The 13,257-nt window shown below is 42.5% G+C and overlaps 1 protein-coding gene across 1 annotated transcript; it reads right to left on the bottom strand.

The window, feature by feature from the left end:
* Positions 1-3,599: 3,599 nt before the first annotated feature.
* On the bottom strand, positions 3,600-9,901 carry LOC108645628. The gene is made up of 4 exons (XM_031893524.1): positions 9,794-9,901; positions 4,789-4,893; positions 4,321-4,682; positions 3,600-3,933 (listed from the first exon to the last, which is right to left on the bottom strand). Exons 2-4 carry the CDS (start codon positions 4,855-4,857, stop codon positions 3,726-3,728), a joined length of 639 nt encoding a protein of 212 aa, XP_031749384.1. The 5' UTR covers positions 4,858-4,893; positions 9,794-9,901; the 3' UTR covers positions 3,600-3,725.
* Between the last annotated feature and the right edge of the window lie 3,356 nt (positions 9,902-13,257).

Here is a 13,257-nt window from a genome sequence, read left to right on the forward strand (position 1 = left end):
CATACCCTGAGAGCTATACTATACTGGTATAATTCTACTATACTGGTATAATACTACCATACCACGAGAGCCATACTATACTGGTATAACACTACTATACTGCTATAATACTACTTTACCATGAGAGCCATACTATACTGGTATAATTCTACTATACTGGTATAATACTACCATACCATGAGAGCTATACTATACTGGTATAATTCTACTATACTGGTATAATACTACCATACCACGAGAGCCATACTATACTGGTATAACACTACTATACTGCTATAATACTACTTTACCATGAGAGCCATACTATACTGGTATAATTCTACTATACTGGTATAATACTACCATACCATGAGAGCTATACTATACTGGTATAATACTATACTGGTATAATACTAATATACCACAAGAGCCATACTATACAGGTATAATACTTCTATAACAGGAGAGCCAATCTACAATTGTATAATTCTACTATACTGGTATAATACTACCATACCACGAGAGCCACACTAAACTGGTATAACACTACCATACCATGAGAGCTATACTATACTGGTATAATACTATACAGGTATAATACTACTATTCCACAAGAGCCATACTGTACTGGTATACTACTATACAGGTATAATACTCAACATGGCTTAATTTTCATCAAGTTAAATAATAAGCAGCAGCTCCTACAGTGAGTTGTACCCCAAAGCATTGCAGGCAATATATGCCAAAAAATGGCAAGTCTTGCTCTTATCCTCTGGCTGACAATCTGCCCCATATGCCCTTGCCATAAGAGCAAACCCGCATAAATAACGCAGGCATAGAAAAGCAGACCGTATATGCACTGTATAAATTAAGATATACATACATGCATACATTATTATAGGTAGATTATCTGTATTGGAAGACACTATTAGATTTAAATGTTGTATTAGTTTCAAATAAATTTTTATTTGCATTCACTGAAAAAAAAATGCTTATCTTTTTTCAGGATAATGCCTTGCTGCATAGTTAAACAGTGCCATAGCTGGACCGGTAGAAAAAAAGTAAAGGAAAACGTGATTCTTCATGTTTTTCCGAAAAACTTTTCTAGGATTAAAGAATGGCTTGCAAAAACGCAACAATATTCAGCTGAGGACATTGAAGTTTTGTCCCAGAAAATAATGCAAACAAAAAAAAATGATAACTATAGGATCTGTTCTAAACACTTTACAGATGACAGTTATCTCATTAAAGGTGATAAAAAGGTCCTTCTTCCTTCTGCAGTTCCAACATTGTTTGGACATGACTCATTCCAGAGGCATAGTTATAGTTCTTCAACCTGTTCATTGGAAGAGTCATCTGGAACAGAAACTAATCAGCCTGTAGCCGGGCCTTCCAAGCGTAAACGTAGTAATAAGTCAAAAAAAATCCTAATTGAGGCATCCACTCAAACTGATAATGTTTGTGCAGACCAGGGAACACAAGTCCCTGAATTTCAATGGACACAGGCAGAACCTGAAGCTGTAGGAAAGGATCACAATTATACTTTTTTACAGTCAACTCCAATAAAAAGTCACATAGACAAGCATGCATCAATACCAACCACGGTTACGCCTATTAAACCCACAGATCCCATGTCCAATTTACAGTTAGAACATGACAGTTCACTAAATTCTGAAAATCTGGATACAGATGACCTATTTGTCAGTGACATTTCCAATCTTTATGACCCGAACGATTCAGATTTTATTGTAGGGAAAGACACCCTGGAACACATTTCTGTAGATGAACTTGATTCTACTTTAGAATCCAGGGTACCCGATGTAAAAAAATCCTCCATTGAAGACCGTAAATTTATTGTGTTTGAAACGTGCTTGGATAGTTTATTTTATAAAGTCCAATGTCAGGCTTCTGAATGTAACTGCCTTGTGACCCGCTTTAGAAAAATTACAGAAGGGTCCTATTTGACTGTTACCGGATATTGTGCGGTTGGCCATCGTTTCAAATTGTTTGAAAGTCAGCCAAAAGTAAATAATTACAGCACCGGAAACATATTATTAGCTGCTGCAGTTCTATTCACCGGGTGCAACATTAACAGGATTCATGAATTTTTAGATATTTTAGGGGTGCAACAGATTTCCCAAAGAACATTTTTTCGTTATCAACGAAAATTTTTATTCAAAAGTGTTCATCATTTCTGGGAAAAAGAGCGTAAGCTAATAAGAGAGAACATTGGAAAGCACCCTGTTGCACTTGCTGGTGATGGCCAGTGTGATAGCCCCGGTTTCACAGCAAAATATTGCACCTATAGCTTCAGTGATCTTGCCACTAATAAAATCGTGGACTTTGAAATAGTGCAGCGAAGTGAAACATCTTCCTCCAATGCCATGGAAAACGTAGCATTTCAAAGATGCCTTGACAGAATAATCCAAGAAGGTATTGATGTGTGTGTAGTTGCAACAGACAAGCACCCCAGTATAAAAAAAACATTGGAAAGTGACAAATACACCATAAATCATCAACTAGACATTTGGCATTATGCTAAGAACATCAGAAAAAAAATTATAGCAGCTAGCAAACGTAAGCAATGCAAGGATTTAGGCCTTTGGGTTGAGTCAATAATTCGACATTTCTGGTGGTGTGTTCGAAACTGTCAGGGAGATGAAGAACTGCTGAGGGAAATGTGGGTCTCAGTTCTTCACCACACAGTCAACCAGCACAGATGGAGAGGAAGTAGAAAATACTTCAAATGCTCCCATGGCAGATTATCAAAAGAGCAATCAGAATCCAAAGAGTGGCTTCTAAAAGACAGTGCAGCCTATCTACAACTAACAGATATAGTTACCAATCCGATACTTATAGGTGACTTACAAAGATTGGTGAACAACTGTCACACAGGAATGTTGGAATGCTACCATTCCAAGATGTTAAAATTTAGGACAAAACGCATCCATTTTACAATGGATTCTATGGTAGCTAGAACGTCTCTCGCAGTCCTCTCTCATAATTTCAACACTAACAGGCAGCAGGCTGTTGTAAAACGCCAAACCACAGGCGGAGCACAAGTGGGGGAAAAGCGTACAAGCCTAGTCTTCCCACGATCCAGAAAACGGTGGGTTGTTCGTACAATTTATGAAAAAACATCAAATGAACACCTTTTCCATCTTATGGAAGACCTGTTAAATATTGTGGAAGGGAATTTACTTACCACATATGAGTCTGTGACAGACACTTTGCCCAGAAATCTAGCAACTGTTGAGAAACCAGATAAAGCATCTGCAGTGGCAGAACATCAATCAAGGTTCTGATACTATGTTTGGATCTTTGGTATCAGTGATGACTTACAAGTCTCCTTGTAACAGAATATACTAAAATTCAATACTTTGATACAGATAAACCAATGTTCAAAATCCAATTGTATGTTGATTGGAAGTGCGGTTTTAAAAAATTTATTGTTTTAAAAAGTTTTGTTATGTTTAGACATTTTGATTTTTATATTTTGGAAATCTGAACAGCTAGATCCAGATTTATTTGGAGAAATTTTGCTATGTATCAAAAGTTGAAATTAGTTAGTGCCATGAAACATATCTGAGATAAAGATTATAGAAACAGAAAAATAAACATTTTTGAAAACAAAATCACTTTTATTGTTTCAGTAGGCTTTGAAAAAGCAGGGCCCTTTTAGTTTATATTTTGCAAATATATAATTTTTATTACAAAACACACGGGAAAAGGATTTGTAAAAGGTACTACAATAATACAAAGTCCAAGTCTTGAGCCATATTAACTGCAGCATAATCCTCCAAAGGGATAAAACCACGATACAGATTGTGGGAATCCGGGAAAGCTGTGCGTATAGCTGTGACAACACAAGAGGGAATCGGTCTCCGGTTTTTTTTCCCCAGGAAGTCATGTACCCAAACTGTAAAAGTTCTGTAACCGGTCATGCGTAGGTACCTTTTAAAAAATTATAAAGAAAAGTGAATAGAATGAATACTAAATTAAGTTCAAGTGAATTCATCCTTTATTAGCTTGTTTTACGTAAGGAAACCCTAATGTGATGAAGTACAAAAATGTAGTTCAAGGGCAAGCGGCACATGGGGGGGGGGGGGGGAATAGTTGCCCGCGTACATTATTAAAAGGCAACTTCAGGTAACCTTGGAAAGCCAAACTGACGCGTATTACATCCCACCGGCTATGTCAGGGAGAGTAGTTACCCGCAATAGCTACTATTTCCCCCCCTATGTGCCACTGCCCAAAGGGTTATGCCCCCAGGTAGCTTAGTCGTCCACAGATAATTCTCAGGTACTGCTTGTAAATAAACTTCTTGAAATCAATACTTACCTATGGTAGTCATCATCACTGGGACGGGTTTTCAAGTTCTTTAGAAGTCGCAATATGAAGTAGACAAAGTCCTCTTTGAGACAACGCTCAATAAAAGTTGTGTTTTCTACAATGCAGGAATGCGATGGATCCATCAACTTTAGAACGTTGCTTATCTCCCGACAGCAAATGTTCTCCAACACTGTTGGCATAATAATACAATTCTTGCATGTGCACCAGTCAAGATTTTGAAGTCTTGGGTGAGCAGTTTCAGCATGTGCAGCTTGCGATGTTGTTTGTCTCAATGGATCATTGGGAAAACATGGATCATTATCCTTGTCTCTAAGCTGTGCTGTCCTCATCATTTCAAGAAGCTTATTAGTCTAAGATCATAAACAAATATTAATTATCAATTATATACTTTTTAAAATTAGTTTTTAAAATAATTTTAAAAATTAAAATTAAAAAATTAAAATTAAAAATTATTACCCTCTCCTCCTTAGTTAAGCTGTTCCATGCCTCCGAGTCAGTGTCAAAGTCTGCTTGAGAGCCAGCCATGACTTTCAAAAACCGTTCACATTAAAGTTCTATTTTCTAAAATTAAAAGTTAAATTTGAAAATTATTATATAATCCAAATTCTAAAATCTAAATGGTTATTTAGACTTTACATATAAACCATTTACTAAGCAATAACTTTTTAATTTAGCCTGTGAATAATTTTCAGGCATAAGTATATCCAGGTATGGAACCTGTTATCCAGAATGCGCAGCACATGGGGTTTTATAGATAAGCGGTCTTTCCATAATTTGCATGTGCTAACAAGTGTAATAAAAATTTTTTTTATAAAGAGTAATTAAACATAGAATGATGTTTTCGCTTCAATAAGGATTAATTATATCTTAGTTGGGATCAAGTACAGGTACTGTTTTATTATTACAGAGAAAAGGGAATCATTTAACCATGAAATAAACCCAATAGGGCTGTTCTGCCCCCAATAAGGGGTAATTATATCTTAGTTGGGATCAAGTACAGGTACTGTTTTATTATTACAGAGAAAAGGGAATCATTTAACCATTAAATAAACCCAATAGGGCTGTTCTGCCCCAATAAGGGGTAATTATATCTTAGTTGGGATCAAGTACAGGTACTGTTTTATTATTACAGAGAAAAGGGAATCATTTAACCATTAAATAAACCCAATAGGGCTGTTCTGCCCCCAATAAGGGGTAATTATATCTTAGTTGGGATCAAGTACAATGTACTGTTTTATTATTAGAGAAAAAGGATTTATTTGATTAAATTGTAATCTATGGGAACTGGCCTTTGTGTTATTTTGAAATGTGTGGATAACTGGTTTCTGGATAAGGTGTCCAATACCTGTACTGGTTTTATTGCTATAACGACATTTGCAATTTTTATTTTAACTAACAAGACCAGGAACTACGTTTGCCCCCCTCCAGCTCCCTCCTAGCGTCTTCCACAGTATCCTCCAGCTTCCCCTTGCATAATACAGCTCCCTCTTAGCTTCCCCTTGCATGATACAGCTCCCTCCCAGCGTTCTTAGTTTCCCCTTGCATAATACAGCTCCCTCTTAGCTTCCCCTTGCATAATACAGCTCCCTCCCAGCTCCCTCTTAGCTTCCCCTTGCATGATACAGCTCCCTCCCAGCTCCCTCTTAGCTTCCCCTTGCATGATACAGCTCCCTCCCAGCGTTCTCTTAGCTTCCCCTTGCATAATACAGCTCCCTCCCAGCTCCCTCTTAGCTTCCCCTTGCATGATACAGCTCCCTCCCAGCTCCCTCTTAGCTTCCCCTTGCATGATACAGCTCCCTCCCAGCTCCCTCTTAGCTTCCCCTTGCATGATACAGCTCCCTCCCAGCGTTCTCTTAGCTTCCCCTTGCATAATACAGCTCCCTCCCAGCTCCCTCTTAGCTTCCCCTTGCATGATACAGCTCCCTCCCAGCGTTCTCTTAGCTTCCCCTTGCATAATACAGCTCCCTCCCAGCTCCCTCTTAGCTTCCCCTTGCATGATACAGCTCCCTCCCAGCGTTCTCTTAGCTTCCCCTTGCATAATACAGCTCCCTCCCAGCTCCCTCTTAGCTTCCCCTTGCATGATACAGCTCCCTCCCAGCGTTCTCTTAGCTTCCCCTTGCATAATACAGCTCCCTCCCAGCTCCCTCTTAGCTTCCCCTTGCATAATACAGCTCCCTCCCAGCGTTCTCTTAGCTTCCCCTTGCATAATACAGCTCCCTCCCAGCTCCCTCTTAGCTTCCCCTTGCATGATACAGCTCCCTCCCAGCGTTCTCTTAGCTTCCCCTTGCATAATACAGCTCCCTCCCAGCTCCCTCTTAGCTTCCCCTTGCATAATACAGCTCCCTCCCAGCGTTCTCTTAGCTTCCCCTTGCATAATACAGCTCCCTCCCAGCGTTCTCTTAGCTTCCCCTTGCATGATACAGCTCCCTCCCAGCTCCCTCTTAGCTTCCCCTTGCATGATACAGCTCCCTCCCAGCTCCCTCTTAGCTTCCCCTTGCATGATACAGCTCCCTCCCAGCTCCCTCTTAGCTTCCCCTTGCATGATACAGCTCCCTCCCAGCTCCCTCTTAGCTTCCCCTTGCATGATACAGCTCCCTCCCAGCGTTCTCTTAGCTTCCCCTTGCATAATACAGCTCCCTCCCAGCTCCCTCTTAGCTTCCCCTTGCATGATACAGCTCCCTCCCAGCGTTCTCTTAGCTTCCCCTTGCATGATACAGCTCCCTCCCAGCTCCCTCTTAGCTTCCCCTTGCATAATACAGCTCCCTCCCAGCGTTCTCTTAGCTTCCCCTTGCATAATACAGCTCCCTCCCAGCTCCCTCTTAGCTTCCCCTTGCATAATACAGCTCCCTCCCAGCGTTCTCTTAGCTTCCCCTTGCATGATACAGCTCCCTCCCAGCTCCCTCTTAGCTTCCCCTTGCATGATACAGCTCCCTCCCAGCTCCCTCTTAGCTTCCCCTTGCATGATACAGCTCCCTCCCAGCTCCCTCTTAGCTTCCCCTTGCATAATACAACTCCCTCCCAGCTCCCTCTTAGCTTCCCCTTGCATGATACAGCTCCCTCCCAGCTCCCTCTTAGCTTCCCCTTGCATGATACAGCTCCCTCCCAGCGTTCTCTTAGCTTCCCCTTGCATAATACAGCTCCCTCCCAGCGTTCTCTTAGCTTCCCCTTGCATGATACAGCTCCCTCCCAGCTCCCTCTTAGCTTCCCCTTGCATGATACAGCTCCCTCCCAGCGTTCTCTTAGCTTCCCCTTGCATAATACAGCTCCCTCCCAGCTCCCTCTTAGCTTCCCCTTGCATGATACAGCTCCCTCCCAGCGTTCTCTTAGCTTCCCCTTGCATAATACAGCTCCCTCCCAGCGTTCTCTTAGCTTCCCCTTGCATGATACAGCTCCCTCCCAGCTCCCTCTTAGCTTCCCCTTGCATAATACAGCTCCCTCCCAGCTCCCTCTTAGCTTCCCCTTGCATGATACAGCTCCCTCCCAGCTCCCTCTTAGCTTCCCCTTGCATAATACAGCTCCCTCCCAGCTCCCTCTTAGCTTCCCCTTGCATGATACAGCTCCCTCCCAGCTCCCTCTTAGCTTCCCCTTGCATAATACAGCTCCCTCCCAGCTCCCTCTTAGCTTCCCCTTGCATGATACAGCTCCCTCCCAGCTCCCTCTTAGCTTCCCCTTGCATGATACAGCTCCCTCCCAGCTCCCTCTTAGCTTCCCCTTGCATGATACAGCTCCCTCCCAGCGTTCTCTTAGATTCCCCTTGCATAATACAGCTCCCTCCCAGCGTTCTCTTAGCTTCCCCTTGCATAATACAGCTCCCTCCCAGCGTTCTCTTAGCTTCCCCTTGCATGATACAGCTCCCTCCCAGCTCCCTCTTAGCTTCCCCTTGCATGATACAGCTCCCTCCCAGCTCCCTCTTAGCTTCCCCTTGCATGATACAGCTCCCTCCCAGCTCCCTCTTAGCTTCCCCTTGCATAATACAACTCCCTCCCAGCTCCCTCTTAGCTTCCCCTTGCATGATACAGCTCCCTCCCAGCTCCCTCTTAGCTTCCCCTTGCATGATACAGCTCCCTCCCAGCTCCCTCTTAGCTTCCCCTTGCATGATACAGCTCCCTCCCAGCTCCCTCTTAGCTTCCCCTTGCATAATACAACTCCCTCCCAGCTCCCTCTTAGCTTCCCCTTGCATAATACAGCTCCCTCCCAGCTCCCTCTTAGCTTCCCCTTGCATGATACAGCTCCCTCCCAGCTCCCTCTTAGCTTCCCCTTGCATAATACAGCTCCCTCCCAGCTCCCTCTTAGCTTCCCCTTGCATGATACAGCTCCCTCCCAGCTCCCTCTTAGCTTCCCCTTGCATAATACAGCTCCCTCCCAGCTCCCTCTTAGCTTCCCCTTGCATGATACAGCTCCCTCCCAGCTCCCTCTTAGCTTCCCCTTGCATGATACAGCTCCCTCCCAGCTCCCTCTTAGCTTCCCCTTGCATGATACAGCTCCCTCCCAGCGTTCTCTTAGATTCCCCTTGCATAATACAGCTCCCTCCCAGCGTTCTCTTAGCTTCCCCTTGCATGATACAGCTCCCTCCCAGCGTTCTCTTAGCTTCCCCTTGCATGATACAGCTCCCTCCCAGCGTTCTCTTAGCTTCCCCTTGCATGATACAGCTCCCTCCCAGCTCCCTCTTAGCTTCCCCTTGCATGATACAGCTCCCTCCCAGCTCCCTCTTAGCTTCCCCTTGCATAATACAACTCCCTCCCAGCTCCCTCTTAGCTTCCCCTTGCATGATACAGCTCCCTCCCAGCTCCCTCTTAGCTTCCCCTTGCATGATACAGCTCCCTCCCAGCTCCCTCTTAGCTTCCCCTTGCATGATACAGCTCCCTCCCAGCTCCCTCTTAGCTTCCCCTTGCATAATACAACTCCCTCCCAGCTCCCTCTTAGCTTCCCCTTGCATGATACAGCTCCCTCCCAGCTCCCTCTTAGCTTCCCCTTGCATGATACAGCTCCCTCCCAGCTCCCTCTTAGCTTCCCCTTGCATAATACAACTCCCTCCCAGCTCCCTCTTAGCTTCCCCTTGCATGATACAGCTCCCTCCCAGCTCCCTCTTAGCTTCCCCTTGCATAATACAACTCCCTCCCAGCTCCCTCTTAGCTTCCCCTTGCATAATACAGCTCCCTCCCAGCGTTCTCTTAGCTTCCCCTTGCATAATACAGCTCCCTCCCAGCTCCCTCTTAGCTTCCCCTTGCATAATACAGCTCCCTCCCAGCTCCCTCTTAGCTTCCCCTTGCATGATACAGCTCCCTCCCAGCGTCTGTGTGTAGAGGGGGAGGGGGGGGGTTATGCAGGCAGACATCAGAAAAAGCTCGTATGTGTAAAAGACAAATCTTGGTGGGAGAAGGGGGGGAGGAAGGGAGGGAGGGAGAGAGACAGAGCAGCACACAGTCAGGACGGTAGAATTAGTCAGAGGCAGTATACTCACAGGCAGTCAGCACTTGGCAGTGTGAAGTCTCGAGAGAAGACACCAAGATCAGGGCAGGGTCACATGATTGATGACGCTTCTCAAAGTAAGGGAAAAGGAAAGGAGGAGGATCTTTGTGAGACTGACGTCAGCCCTGCTCCTGCTTTGACTGACAGGCTTAATAGAGACAGTCGTGCTTGGCTGACAGTCGGCTCCTGGATCTTAAGAAGCGTTTATTAAGAAAACAAGCGCTTTCCATAGAAAATGGTCAACATGTGTTATAGGTCATTTTGGAGGTAGAATCATTTAATCAAATGTTTTATTTTACTGTCAGTATCACTTTAAGTAGACTTGGCTGTAAACGCCTCCACCCTTGCTTCATATACCTCTATCATACCATATTCTTTATTGTCTCTGTACTTGTCTGTTCTATATTGTCTATTGTTCTATTAGTCGGCCGCGACAAATCTCCCTGTTCGTGGGCGACTAATCTCCCCGAATTGCCATCCCACCGGCGAAAATGTAAGTCGCCGGTGGGATGGCACACGCTGCGCAGTCGATTTCGCCATTTTCGCCGATTTGCCGAAATTGCCTGTGCAGCGACTAATCTCCCCGTGTGCCAGAGCCCTAAAACTCAGAAACTTGAATTATAGCTTCAAATCAAGTATTTATTAAGCTAAAAACTCTTATGTAAAACATTGGCATATGAAAGCTTACAAGGTCATGTACATCAATCTATTTACCTTCATGGAAACCTCATGCATACTCATGACTAAAAGCTACAACACAATCTTTTTAAATAAATACATCTTACTCAAGCTTACTTAGCTCAAGTACAATCTTCTGATGCAAATTGCCTGATTTTTACACACAATCCAGCTTTCTTTTTAAGAATGACAGTGTAATTAATAATGTGCGCTAGGAAGAATATGACACACAAGCTGTGGAGCTCAGTTTCAGAGTGGGTATGGCATCGCTTCTGGCATGCATATGGCATCAAGGAGGGCATTAACTTTCCAATTTTCTTTGTGCTGGGCAGTTGCGTTCATGGACACAGCCTGCTAGGAAACCCTTTGAATTACCACCAGTTCCCTGGTGTACATGCAACTCATCTGAGCAGGCTAAATTCTTGGTTATGCCAACAATGATAAGGTGCAGTGTGCTCTTACCCAGCGTAGCCTGGTGCTTTATAACTATACCTTTTGGTGCTCCCAGTGCTCACAGCATCTCACACAAAGGTCTTTCATGACCCTGCACACTTGACACAATGCAACTTATGCCTTATTAAGAGAAAAGATGCTAGATTTGCAACAGGCACAAGTAGAAGCAGACAAAAGGTTTGAGGTGTATTTACACTGCAATGCAAAGCTAATAAATAACCTCTTCAGCATTTTTATTACACTTCCTTTACATATCCAAGTGGAAAAAGTGAAACTATAGTAATTGATTTATTATTAATTAAATCTACTCTAGTTTAGTGAGCGTTATACATCAATTTCAGGATAAAATACAACCTTTTCTTTTATGACTGTGTTCCTTTATGAATAGAAGTGCCACACACACAAAAAAAGATGCTTCCCGTAACGTTTGGCAACAGACGATTAATCTTTATTTTTGGCAGCAATGGGGAAAAAACAACTGAAATTACTCTTGCTGTTTTCTTGTTGTGACAACAAATCCCCTTTGGCATCTTCTTCCATGAACACTAAGGTTTTATTGCATTTAATAATGATCATCATTGTGAAATGTCTCCAGAGCGTGATGTTTCAGGCCTGGTAATATTCTTACTCTTGCTGTCAGTGAATGATGTGTTAAACAAGGAAACTAAAGCCTGCGAAATATAATTTTCCTAACTAACTCAACAATTTTGCTTTATGCTATTGCTGACTGAAGCCATCTGGAAAAGGATGCTGCATTGTGGGTAAAAACATGGCAAATTGCATTTGCACCCTGTGTTTGAATTGGTAAATAAGCTTTATAAAGATTTCAAACTGGAGAGCTTCAGGAAAAAATGTAGACAATGCAAAAAAAAAATATCACATTAAATTGTGTTGGAATGCAATTTTCTATGACATTCTGCAATTTATTTTTAAGGTGAACTGCCCCTTTAAACTGAGAATGGATACTTAGAGCCTCCACTGATCCAGCAACTAAAAATACACAAGGATCCCCCCTAGGTGTACATGGGTTCATCCGCACAGTGTTGGATCACTATTCAGGCTGGTTTCTTTGTTGTCAGTCTAGCTGTAAATTATATATACTGGTGGCATTTGGTTTCCTTGTACCATAGCCTTCTCATGTAACTGCAACTTCCCTTGAGTATTTTAGAGGTTACTAACATTACAGAATCCTCAGCAAAGGTAACCCTTATTGATCCCTAATGTTCATAGTGCTTGTGTGGGTATCTGTATGGGAGAAGTAGAGTGGGGTATACATATCCCAGCTCCCTTGCCATTTACTGTATGCATTGTTGTCCTCTACATTTTCCACTCTAAATTTAGATGAACTCTAAAAGTCTTCCATCTTGGCCTCCAAGAAAACAGATTTGATGGATGCCCCTGGCTCTGTACACTCTTGCACGTATGATTTGCTTCATTTGGGACAATTAGTGACTCATTTTTAAAAATCTGTATTCAATTTTACATCCCACAAGATTTTCGTAAAATGAAATAGATGTTTATAAAGCTGTAGCATTTAAACTAACACAGTATGCTAGAGCTACTGTATATAAGTACTAAAACCAGAATTACAGTATACACTTCATGAACAGTTGTACAGGTATGTGATCTGTTATCTGCAAACCCATTATCCAAAAAGTTCCCAATTATGGAAAGGTAATCTGCCATAGACTCCATTTTAATCAAATAATTCAAAACTGTAAAACATAATACCTTTTTCTGTAATAATAAACCAGTACCTTGTACTTGATCTTAACTAAGATATAATTAATCCTCATTGAAGGCAAACAATCCTGTTGGGTTTATTAATGTTTAAATTATTTTTTAGGAGACTTAAATTATGGAGACCCAAATAACGAAAAGAGCCCCTATCCGGAAAACCCCAGGCCCCAAGCATTCTGGATAACAGGTTCCATACCTATACTAAATACTCACGGTTATGACTTCTGGGCACTTTCTACAAGACCTTGGTCCTTTCTTTCTGATTAGCTCCTAAGCCTAACAAAGTAACAAACAATTCCCTCTGATAAACAATAATAGTCAATGTCCTATATTGATTTGTTCATTTTATTTCAATGGGTGCACTATTTCACAATTTATATATTCCTTCTGCTCCTCTAGCCAGATGTATGAGTGAATATGGATACAGAAGTCAGAAAAGGGCATTGCCAGTCAAGGATCTGGTTTTATTAATATTAGCTACACAATTGCTGACAATGCTTGATCCTAGCTACGACAAGATGTCTATGCTTGATTAGTCGAATCATGGACAGGTTTATGTGTCACATCCAAATCTTCTGGGCTGCA

Source organism: Xenopus tropicalis, chromosome 1, assembly GCF_000004195.4.
Source record: "Xenopus tropicalis strain Nigerian chromosome 1, UCB_Xtro_10.0, whole genome shotgun sequence".
NCBI lineage: Eukaryota > Metazoa > Chordata > Amphibia > Anura > Pipidae > Xenopus > Xenopus tropicalis.